Below are 13015 nucleotides of genomic sequence, written 5' to 3'. Positions count from 1 at the left end.
CAGTTGCTTGGTTATCAAAGAGTACTAAAATCTTTAATCTAACCATTAACATGTATCATACTTGATCAAGATTGTAGGCTATGTAAGAACAAGTCATTTATTTCCTTGTAGATTATATATTTTATCTAAAGAAACCAAGTAGGTTCTCAGATCCATGTTAATTTGTCAACAAAGACATGAAACTAGCCTTAATAATCATTTTAATAAAATATCTAAATACAATGTATCTGTGCTATGGTATGTTTTTTTTTGAAAATTAAGTTTGTTTCAATGTGCTTATTATTACTGTCAACTTGCCGTCATAAATTTAATTTATTTGCCATTTTTATGTAAATATAGTGATTGTTGTTCCAAAAAATTAATTTAAACTGTAAGTTCTTATTTCTAGGTATATCTTGAATCGACATGGGTATGGTTTTTGTATGTTTTAATTTATTGTGAATGTTAAAATATTTAAGAGGTGCCTTCTTATATTTAGGAGTTCAAACTAAAATATAAGAAATATATTATTTATATACAGAATAACTTTTGTCTTTTAAAGGCAATAGTATTTGATTTAGTTGCTTATTCCCATAATGCACTTTAATAATTATTACATTGTAAAGTAAGTTTTACACAGTGTATGACATTGTTGTGATTTGTTCAATCATTGATTTTTACATAGATATTTAGTTTTATTAGAATTCTTTTTATTTAGATTCAAAAACTCACATTTTGCTTGAATCTATATTTTGTTTTTATCAGACCTATAGTCACTGTCTGGATTGTTATACTGTATTAAACAGAATTTTATTTTGGTTTCTTTTCTTGCATTTAAGCTTACACTGAAGGACAATTATTATATGTGTTACCAATTTCCATGATGAGACAATAATTATTTCTCACACCTTTTTAGGGTGAAAGATGTATTTTTAAGTCTTTTTCAAAAGTTTGGTGAACTTGTAAGCTTTTGCACCTTGTTGATAGTCTCACTGTTACTTAGAGAATGTGTCGACAATAAAGACAACAACACTCATGCTTTTACCGCATAGTTTCTGTTTATTGGGTCTACATGTTTCGCCTAATGTTTTTTTATTGTTACTTAGAGAGGAAGAACTGCAATATAAGATTTTCATTTGCTTTTTGTTTTGCCTTGTGTGTGCTCAATTTTTGTAATTTTTATGCACTGTATACCTTTTTAAAAACTATTTAGCTCACCTGGCCCAAAGGGCCAAGTGAGCTTTTCCCATCACTTGGCGTCCGGCGTCGTTAACTTTTACAAAAATCTTCTCCTCTGAAACTACTGGGCCAAAGTTAACCAAACTTGGCCACAATCATCATTGGGGTATCTAGTTAAAAAATGTGTGGCGTGACCCCACCAACCAACCAAGATAGCTGCCATGGCTAAAAATAGAACATAGGGGTAAAATGCAGTTTTTGGCTTATAACTCAAAAACCAAAGCATTTAGAGCAAATCTGACATGGGGTAAAATTGTTCATCAGGTCAAGATCTCTCTGCCCTGAAATTTTCAGATGAATCGGACAACGGTTGTTGGGTTACTGCCCCTGAATTGGTAATTTTAAGGAAATTTTGCTGTTTTTGGTTATTATCTTGAATATTATTACAGACAGAGATTAACTGTAAACAGCAATAATGTTAAAAAAAGTAAGATTTACAAATAAGTCAACATGACCGAAATGGTCAGTTGACCCCTTTAGGAGTTATTGCCCTTTATAGTCAATTTTTAACCATTTTTCGTAAATCTTAGTAATCTATTACAAAAATCTTCTCCTCTGAAACTATTTGGCCAAATTAATCCAAACTTGGCGAAAATCATCTTTGGGGTATCTAGTTTAAAAAATGTGTGGCGTGACCCGGCGAACCAACCAAGATGGCTGCCATGGCTAAAAATAGAACATAGGGGTCAAATGTAGATTTTGACTTATATCTCTGAAACCAAACCATTTAGAGCAAATCTGACAGGAGTAAAATCGTTCATCAAGTGAAAATCTATCTGCCCTGAAACTTTCAAATGAATCGGACAACGGGTTGTTGGGTTGCTGCCCCGAAATAAGTAATTTGAAGGAAATTTTGCAGATTTTGGTTATTATCTTGAATATTATAATAGAAAGAGATAAAATGTAATCAGCAATAATGATCAGCAAAGTAAGATCTACAAATAAGTTAATATGACTTAAATGGTCAGTTGACCCCTTAAGGAGTTATTGCCCTTAATAGTCAATTTTGACCAATTTTTCATAAATTTTTGTAATCTTTTACAAAAATCTTCTCCTCTGAAACTACTGGGCCAAATTAAACCAAACTTGGCCACAATCATCATTTGGTTATATTGTTAAAAAAAATTGTGGCGTGACCCGGCCAACCAACCAAGATGGCTGCCATGGCTAAAAATAGAACATAGGGGTAAAATGCAGTTTTTGGCTTATAACTCAAAAAACAAAAGCATTTAGAGCAAATTTGACAAGGGATAAAATTAATTATCAGGTCAAGATCTATCTGCCCTGAAATTTTCAGACAAATCAGACAACCTGTTGTTGGGTTGCTGCCCCCGAATTAGTAATTTTATAGTAAATTTATGGAAATATGCAGATTTTGGTTATTATCTTGAATATTGTTATAGATAGAGATAAACTGTAAACAGCAATAATGTTCAGCAAAATAAGATCTACAAATAAGTCAACAAGACCAAAATTGTCAATTGACTCCTTAAGGAGTTATTGCTCTTTATAGTCAATTGTTAACAATTTTCATAAATCTTTGTTAATTTTTGTAAATTTTTAGGAAATATTTTCCACTGTAATTACTGGGCCAAGTTCATTATAGATAGAGATAACTGAAGCAACAAGAATATTCAGTAAAGAAAGATCTACAAACACATCACCATCACCAAAACTCAATTTTGTCATGAATTTATGTGTTTATTGTTAATATGCACATAGACCAAGGTGAGCTACACAGGCTCTTGAGAGCCTCTAGTTTTTGTTAAAATTGGAAGGTAACAAAATTAATCTGATTTGTTGCTCACTAATTGAAATTTATCTCCTGGGAAATAGTGACTACATTATTTAATGTGTCAAATTTGGTTGATGTTAATCATTGATAGTATAAACCATCATAGAATTATATTTAATTCATAATGTTCAGTATTGAGAAGAATTGTAACAGTATTTAAGCCTAGAGTAAATATTACACTGTCAAGTGGGATATATTAAGAGTTTAGGTTTTGGTTAATTTCTCGATTTTAAAAGATCAAAAAGAAATGGTGAAAATATTCCCTGGTGTAAATTTTGATCTTTAAAAAAGATAAGAGTCAAGGACAAGTAAAGAGGCCAAATAAAACCTAGCAAACTTGTTTGATGCTTTAAAACCAGGAAATTAAATCACTGCTTAGATTAATCCTCTTGACAATATTTAGCACTTGTATTTCAGAGTAGTATACATTACCACAAAGGCTTTTATATTTAGCACTTTTATTTCAGAGTAGTATACATTACCACAAAGGCTTTTATATTTAGCACTTGTATTTCAGAGTAGTATACATTACCACAAAGGCTTTTATATTCATTCATTAGAACATCATACCTAATTTATATAGAATAGCTGAAAACACATGCATAATGTCCTCATAGAAAGTTAATGTAGTAATAGCTCATAATTTTATCAAAAAATATTTTAACATGCTGAAGGAAGCTAAGGGCAAGAAATGTCTAGGTATGTTTATCACAAATTATAAAGTAGGCAATGTTCAAAATTATTCATACAGACAAAGGGAAGTGCATTAATTTCATGTCGATATAAGCCCTCAAATTCTATGAAATTTGAATTTACATTTTATTAATCTGGTTTGATAGAAATTATAAAAGATTACCTTGTTAATATGTGATTAATTATTTTGTTTTTCTAATGTAAGTGGAGCCTTAAAATGCAATAGAAAAAACAAATCTGGTTTTAAGGAAGAAAATCATTAAAGCAGACAATATTGTCTGAAGATAACATGAAACAACAAGTTTTCGGTTAAGTAAAATATGTGTTTTCGGAAAGGTTACCTCTGATTAGATGGAATTCTTATTTCTACAACAAAGATCTTGCCTTTATTATTTCTGAATATTTAACATAAAATTACTGATCATCATTGGTTAACATATTCAAACACATTAACATCAAATGTATATAATATCTGAACAAGTGCAATATGTTCTTCCGTGTGTTTAAATGAAACAGATGTCTTAGTTTGGTTAAATCTTGCATTTAGGTGAATTTGTCAGGAGTCAGTTATTATATATCAGTGAAAGTTCTATTGTTAGAACTAAGCTATTATAAAGGTCACTGTAATAGACAACACTGGTTAAGTTTCTTAGAAATGAATTATAATATTATTGTTAATCAATACCATGCATTTGATACAGCCAAATATTTGTAACTGTGTCTAACACTGGAAAGTTTTAGCTTGTCAAAATGTTTTCAATGAATCTGATACAATTTTTGTTGAATTTTTTGTTTGCATCTCATTTTTTCCTTCCTTTAAATCAATAGGATTTTAAAAAAAAATCTTTTTCTTCAAGTATATAGAGTAAATTCAATTTTTTTTATGTAACCTCGTAGACTTTTCGTTATCTTACCACCGTTAAAAATGTCAATGGTTAAAATGTGGATGAATTGCATATCGCAAGTTCACCGCTGTTTACTGTGTTGAAGGGCCAAATAAGAATATATGTATATATCAGCGTTATTCTAATCCTTTTGTTAATATGCTCCATTTCCTAAAATCCTCTTTATTTGTTGATGTCTCACCCATGTTTTACACACATCTACTATATTTTTCACATGTAATTGAAATTGTTTATAATTGTACAGCACATTCTCAAGACAAAGAGAGTTTGAAATTAGTTTAAAATATGATTTCTATAATATTCATAGATTTCAAATTGTGGGTTTATATTTTCATTCTCATATTTGCAAACTTTTGTATCTATCAAGGACTAGATAAATAATAGCATTTCACTCTAGATAAATTCCCTATTTTAAATATCTTGGTTATTTTTAAAATTGAAAATTAAAAAAAATCTTCAAAGTTGGACATTATCTTATGATGCAGAAATTTGCGGTCATCTTGGTGTAACTGGAGCCCAACATCATAAATTTTGTGTCTCATTTGTATACCAAACTTATCTTTCATGTGATTGATCTTATGTGAAATTATAGAAGATTTGCAATTACATGTTCAATCCTTTTCTTTTCGGATACAGGTGGTGGGGTGTCCTTAACCCTGCCCTTTGCCAAATTTTTTGTTGTGATTATAAACTTTACCGAATTTTTACTGCTCTGTAATTTTTTCTGTTTTCTTGATGGTTCAGAAAACATTTATTTCTGTGGGTTTATTACATGCTTCTATATTTGTGAGTGTAAGTATTTGTTAATTACACTGTACAATACTGCATGCATTGTCTCAACACACTTCAATGTTCCATTTACTATCATCCTCGTATTCCGTCCACTTTATGTTATGTTTTTATCTTCCATTCCAGATTTTTTATTTTTACTGGTTTTGTATTATTTTATAATTTTATGGTTATTTTAAAAATTATTATACATATAATATTTACAAGAGTTTATTAATAAAAAACAAATGTGTTTATAATTTAAAAGAAAAGATGAAATAAAATATACCAATGTGATTTGCCTAGTTATTCTGTTGATTACAATGTGATAGGTTGTGTTGATGTTGGTAAAACACAGACGTGTAGTATCTTATGCTGATGTGGTACTGTAGTACTTATGTTGATTTGCAGTGTGCCATTTGAGTTGATGGAATTCAAAGTTATTTGTAATAAAATGATGTTATACCGATGTGGCAGAAGTGTTATCTCATTGTTCAAAGTTTTCTATTTTAAGGTAAGATAAGCTATCTTGCATAAGATACCTTGCAAGATCCTCCTGCTTGTCAGACAATTTTCATCTGACCTCAACATCAGTTAACAAGGTTAAGTTTTTGTGGTCAAGTCTTATATCTAAGATACTATAAGCACTAGTTCTGCTATATTTGGTATATGGAATGATTGTTAGGTGTACATTTCAACTGGCAGCTGTTATCTGACCTTGATCTCATTTCCATGGTTAAGTGGTTATAGTTAAGTTGTGTGTTTTTGTCTGTTTTTCTGATACTGTATGCAATAGGTCAACTACATTTAGTGTATAGAAATATTTTATGTTGTACATGCCAGTCTGGCAGGTTTTATTTGACCTTGATCTCATTTTCACGGCTCATTGCTCAATGTTAAGTTTTCCTGTTTAAGTTTGTTTTTTTAGAAATTTTATGCAATTGGTCAACTATATTTGATCTGTTGAAGAGTTGGAGGGTGCAAATGTCTGTCTGTCAGGGTTCTTCTGACCTGGACCTCATTTTCATGGTTCATTAAATAATAATATAAAGTTTCATGGTTGGTCTGTTTCTTGTATACTAGCAATAGGTTAACAATATTCAGTGTATGGAATGATTGTAAGGTGTACATATATGTTTGGCTTGGTTTATTTTACCTTGACCTCATTTACTTGGAGCATGTTAAATTTATGTGATACTTACATAGTAAAACTTTATACTTATAGGACTATCAACATTTAATTAATGGTCAATTAAACAGGTGAGACATTTCAGTGTGTACACTCTCAGTCATGTGCGGTTAATGAGTATATTCTGTTTACTTATGTACCCTTTTGAATTAAACATATATAAGGAGGTATTTTTGACCCGAAGGGCCAGGTGAGGTTTTCTCATCACTTTGCGTCCATCGTTGTCTGTCGTCGTTAACTTTCATAAAAATCTTCTCCTCTGAGACTATTGGGCCAAATTACACCAAACTTGGCCACAATCATCATTGGGGTATCTAGTTTAAAAAATGTGTCCAGTGACCTGGCTAACCAACCAAGATGGCTGCCATGGCTAAAAATAGAACATAGGGGTAAAATGTAGATTTTGGCTTATATCTCTGAAACCAAAGCATTTAGAGCAAATCTGACAGGGGTAAAATTGTTCATTAGGTCAAGATCTATCTGCTCTAAAATTTTCAGATGAATCGGAGAACCTGTGGTTGGGTTGCTACCCCTTAATTGGTAATTTTAAGGAAATTTTGCCGTTCTTGGTTATTATCTTGAATATTATTTTAGATAGAGATAAACTGTAAACAGCAATTATGTTCAGCAAAGTAAGATCTACAAATAAGTCAACTGATCAAAATGGTCAGATGGTCAAGAGACAAATCCGTCTACCAGTTGTTGGGTTGCTGCCCCTGAGTTAGTAATTTTATGGAAATTTTGCAGTTTTTTGCTATTATCTTAGATACTATTATAGTATCTAATGATATCTTATACTATAAATTATGATTTTAACCTTATTTTACATGATTTCCAAAGCATCAGTAAATACGGGTGAGCGACATAGGCTCTTTAGAGCCTCTAGTTTTGTTGTGGTAACATCACAAACAAGTAAATAATTGTTGAATATTCTTTCAATATATTTTGAAGCGTAAAATGACATTTTTATTCTATTTTTTTTTTATAATAAATTGAAAGCATACGAACCCATATATAAAAAAAATCGACATTCTGATTAAAACTTTGAAGAAAATATCCTATTAGTTTTGAAACCAAAAAAAACACCCAACAACCTCAAACTACTTAACGAGCTTTACAAAACCAGTGTCTTGCATTTTTATGATTTGTTTTTAAGACTGGCACCAAAAAGGTGCTACCATAACACTTGATTCTTTTGCGTCTGCATCACTTTTGCAAAATTTGCAGATGTATACATTTCAGTATTCGACATTCAGAATAAATGATGCCAATAGCTAGATTTCTATGCATCGTGTGTACAATATTTTTTTTATTTATCTTACAATATTTTATGCACCATAGACTATAGATTAATATTAAAGTTTTATCTGGTTGTCATGAATTTTATAGTCCTCGAGTCGTTTCTCGTTTTAAAGTACTCAAAAACCGGATGTAGCTCTTCATATCAGTCGAAAATCCAGTGTGTTTAATAACAAATTTGTTATTTTCCATTTTCGAACATTCAATGTTCAACAGATATTAACGTATGTATATAAAAAAAAAGAAGATGTATTATGATTGCCAATGACACAACTCTCCGCAAGGGACCAAATGACACAGAAATTAACAACTATAGGTCACCGTACGGCCATATAGCCCATATCGCATATTCAGCTATAAGAGGCACCGAAATGACAAATGTAAAACAGTTCAAACTAAAATACTAACGGCCTAAGTTTGTACAAAAATGAACGAAAAACAAAATATTTAACACATCAGCAAACGACAACCACTGAATTACAACCTCCTGACTTGGGACAGGCACATACATACAGAATGTGGCGGGGATAAACATGTTAGCGGGATACCAACCCTCCCCTAACATAGGACAATGGTGTAACAGTACAACATAAAAACGAACTATAATTTAAAATTAGTTGAAGAAGAAAATAACATACATCTAACAAACACACAGTACATGTAATTAAATGAGTTCAGTTCACCAAAATTTCATGACTAGGAAGACAAGGCGAACAATAAGGTTATTGACATCTAGCCTAATATATCATTTGTTCATAAATAGTTTCCTTAAAAAATATATTTCATATACTCTTGATTAAAAATCTGAAATTAAACCGGCAAAATAGCAAAACTCTATATAAATCGCTATTTTGCCGAAGCCGGTAAAATAGCATCTAAGAGGCTATTTTGCCGGAGCTGGCAAAACAGCCACTGCCTTTTTGAAATTTAATAACATTTTTAAACCAACCTGGATTTCTACGAAACTTGGACAGAAGCTTGTTTATGATCATTAGATTGTATCTAGTAGTAAATTAAAAAAAAACCTGTTTTTTCCGTATTTTTTACTTATAAATGGACTTAGTTTGATTGTGGGTTTTTTGTCCGCATTTGTTGTGATTTAATCCTTTATATTGGAAAATTGTAACAATCTGTCAATTGTGGAAAATTTAAAGAAACAGAAAATTCTGACAATATGCACACCATTACTATATATGATAACACCCTACATTATGTCATAATATCAAAGTTCTATATCTTATGCACATCGTAAGTATATGAACGAACATCCTACATAATATGATAGATTTTGCTTATAAAAACATGAAGGGTAGTCAGCTGAACAAAACGTATGCCTTATGTAGGACGGACGGACAGGTGTACAACGATATGCCTCCGATATTTTGTGGACAGGGCATGGAAATACATCGTTTTAGTGCAAAATACTACCGCATACTGCATTGTGTTGTACAATAAAGCACTGCATTGCAGAGAAGGCTACACAAGGATGATTCCATTGCAGGAATCTATTCGTGCTGCAAGGCTTTGTTTTCTGCATTTCTTTAACAATAACTCACACCGTCTCAGTCTGATAAGGATGCGGTTCCGGTTTAATTTATGATTCATACAATAGAATGCAGGACCAAAATATCCGTTCGCCTGAAACCACAGGTTCTATTCTCAAGTTTTTTTTACTATGAGGCTCAATATGAGTGGAAATGATCTCCTCGAAGGTTCCTTTTGTATTTGAGATACTAGTAGATGGCACACAGCTATGGCATGCCACACTGTTCTCTTCGAAGTAATACACTTTATAATATTGGTCAGATACTTGAGTGAAACCATGCAAAGATTGATAGTTGAGCCATACCTTCTCTTTACATTATTCTACATGAACTGTGTTTGTTTTAATGAATACATCTGAGCTTGGATGGTAATTGCTCTGACTGGATAAGATGTAACTTGGACCTAACATATAATAGACTTGAGGTTTGTGAAAATGGTTTAGTTAGTAAAAAAAATAAACATGCTGACAATGAAGATCAATTCTTTTAATAGGGTGGATAAAATTAAACGTTTTACCAATCAATACAATCTTTACAAAACTAATCAAACGTTCACTGGTCTCATTTATGAAATGTAGTCCAAACAAATAAATAAAATGTTTATTAACTTCTTTTAAAATTAGGTAACGAACCTACTTTAATTTCAATGCAATATTCTTCCAAACAATTTTCTGGAAAATATCCAGAGACACTAGTACTCATTTTAAAAAGAATTTGAAGAACTAGCCAGTTTTCGCTGATAAAAAAGAAAGTTTGTGTACTTAATATATCTGCATGTCTACACAGAAATTTAAATCTCACATTTCCTTTACTGACAAAATTTAATCAATAATAACAAAATGTCGACTGCGCAATCAGTAAAAAGCAGTTAAAATGGAAATTCAGGCGGCACTGAATTGTGAGATTTGTGAAAATGATCGTAAACTGAAATGGAAGTGCATTGACTGTGGACGCTTCATGTGTCAAAGATGCCGAGATGTAGTCCATCCAAAATGGCCATCGGCTCAGGATCATACCGTTGTAAATATAAAGGATGTTGGTCGAAAACAAAAATCGACTGGTACTGAACCACATAAACTAGATTTTACCAAGCTAAAATGTAGTAAACATGCTGGACAAAACTCCTGTCTTTTTTGCAATTCTTGTGGCAAGCTTGTGTGCGCGACATGTGTTGCTAAAACCCACAAGAAACACGACTTGTTAGAAATTAGCGAAGGATATGAAAATCGTATTGAAAGTATTAAAAATGAACAGAAGACTATCGGAAAGAAAATCAAATTCATAATTGCAGCGACGAACAAGCTAGAGGAAAGAAAGACATGTGAGCAATCTACATATGAAAAGGTTAAACAAGAAGTTTTTAACTTTGAAAGAGTTTTGGTTGAACAGATAAAGCAACGAACAAATCAAATTGTTACTGAACTTGATCAGAGTCTCAAAACATTTACAGAACTAGTTGCCAAAGAAGAAAGGGAGGCGAAGAGAAAAGAAAGGACGTTGAAAGAAAAACAGGATGAACTGGTGCGATTAACGGAAACACGAAATGCTCAAGAGGTATTCTCTTTCTCAGAATCATTGGAGCCAACCTTTGAAGTCAACGTGAAGACTTCATTTCAACATATACCAATCTTCTGTCCGGGAGACTTATCCAACATTGAACATGGTAGGCTGGAAAACAGTATTTCAAAAGACATAAAATTACATGTCGTCACTCAATTTACAATTGACACCGAGGCTGTCAATGATCTTGTTTCTTGTCCCGACGGATCTTTCTGGGTTTATAACGATACATCAAGACAAGTACAAAAGGCAATCCCTGACGGCGATACCCTCAAAGTACTGCCGAATGTAAAACTCGACATGATAGATATGTCGTCTTTTTCGAATGGGGAAATTCTTGCATCAATTCTTGAATCGTCCAACCTCGTGTACATACAGCCTGATAAACAAAAAGTACAGAATTCAAATTTCAGTGTCTCTCCTTTAGCTACACTTGCCGTTCACATAACTCGTGATGAGAAGGTTATAGTAGGGGCAGCCGAGAAAGGGGGTTGGTTTCCAATTCAAGGACCAGGACAACTGATCATAATGGACCAAACAGGGCGTTGGAGAAAACTTTTTGAAGTTGACAACAAAAACAGACCGTTATTTAGTGTACCAGTCCGTGTAACTACCAGTAGTAACAGTAACATTGCTGTTATAGATGTTATCTCTAATGATTTATTAGGGAGAATCATCGTGCTGGATGATGGAGGGAAAGTTTTAAATATCTATACTGGAAATCCAGAGATAAACAATGAACATTGCCCTTTTAGACCAATGGACATTGTAACTTCACAGTCGGATAGATTTGTGATTGCTGAGAGTTATAATTATTTCCTACATATTCTTAGTAGTACAGGAATTTTAATGCAATGTTTAGATACAAAAAAGGTGGGAATAGAACAACCAAAGTCTCTGTCTGTGGATTATAACGGACACTTTTATATTGGAAGTGAAAAAAGTAAACAAAAAGCCAAAATATTTGTCCTGGAGAATTTCTAATTCTAAAATGTATTTTGAAAAAAATGTTCTCGTTCTAATGATTTTCCATGGTGACACTTTAGCAATTGTCAAAACAATAGATACCCGAAAATTTCCATAGATCGTACACGGACATTTTAAATTCTTTAACAATGTAAATGTATACTATTATAATTCATACACTATAAATTATTCTACTGTAAAAAAGAAAAGTTATCTTTACTTTTTATCGACTAGCTTATCTTCAAAAAACACTCATAAAACATATATTCAGATAAAACACACTTTCTCTCCAAAATGGATTAACATACAAAAATAATAAAAGGCATTGGTTTTGTTTACAATAATGTTATACTATAACCAATCATTGACTTATATTTTTGTCTTTTTACATTGGGAACCATAAATTGATTGCATTTGATGAAGAAAAAAATATTCATCATTTGAATGTCTTTCATATCAATGTTGCTACACATAATAAAGTGTTCAAAATGACTCATTAGTACACAGAGTGCTGCTATAAAGCCAAGCATGACTCATTACAAAGATTGGTGCTATAAAGCCAAGCATGACTCATTACACAGAGTGGTGCTATAAAGCCAAGCATGACTCATTACACAGAGTGGTGCTATAAAACCAAGCATGACTCATTACACAGAGCGGTGATATAAAGCCAAGCATGACTCATTACACAGAGTGGTGCTATAAAGCCAAGCATGACTCAATACACAGAGTGGTGCTATAAAGCCAAGCATAACTCATTACACAGAGTGGTACTATAAAACCAAGCATGACTTATTACACAGAGTGGTGCTATAAAACCAAGCATGACTCATTACACAGAGCGGTGCTATAAAGCCAAGCATGACTCATTACAAAGATTGGTGCTATAAAGTCAAGCATGACTTCTTAAAAAGATTGGTGCTATAAAGCCAAGCATGACTCATTACACAGAGTGGTACTATATAGCCAAGCATGACTTATTACACAGAGTGGTGCTATAAAACCAAGCATGACTCATTACACAGAACGGTGCTATAAAGTCAAGCATGACTCATTACACAGAGTGGTGCTATAAAGC

The 13015-nt window shown here is 32.2% G+C and overlaps 1 protein-coding gene across 1 annotated transcript; it reads left to right on the top strand.

Moving 5' to 3' along the window:
- Window positions 1-10231: 10231 nt before the first annotated feature.
- Window positions 10232-12280, top strand: LOC143064773 (uncharacterized). The gene has a single exon (XM_076237856.1). The coding sequence runs from the start codon at window positions 10285-10287 to the stop codon at window positions 11953-11955; it is 1671 nt and encodes a 556-aa protein (XP_076093971.1). The 5' UTR covers window positions 10232-10284; the 3' UTR covers window positions 11956-12280.
- Window positions 12281-13015: the final 735 nt, after the last annotated feature.

Source organism: Mytilus galloprovincialis, chromosome 2, assembly GCF_965363235.1.
Source record: "Mytilus galloprovincialis chromosome 2, xbMytGall1.hap1.1, whole genome shotgun sequence".
Taxonomy (NCBI): Eukaryota; Metazoa; Mollusca; class Bivalvia; order Mytilida; family Mytilidae; genus Mytilus; species Mytilus galloprovincialis.
The sequence above is the reverse complement of the archived record's forward strand: the minus strand, read 5'-3'. Positions and strand labels throughout refer to the sequence as shown.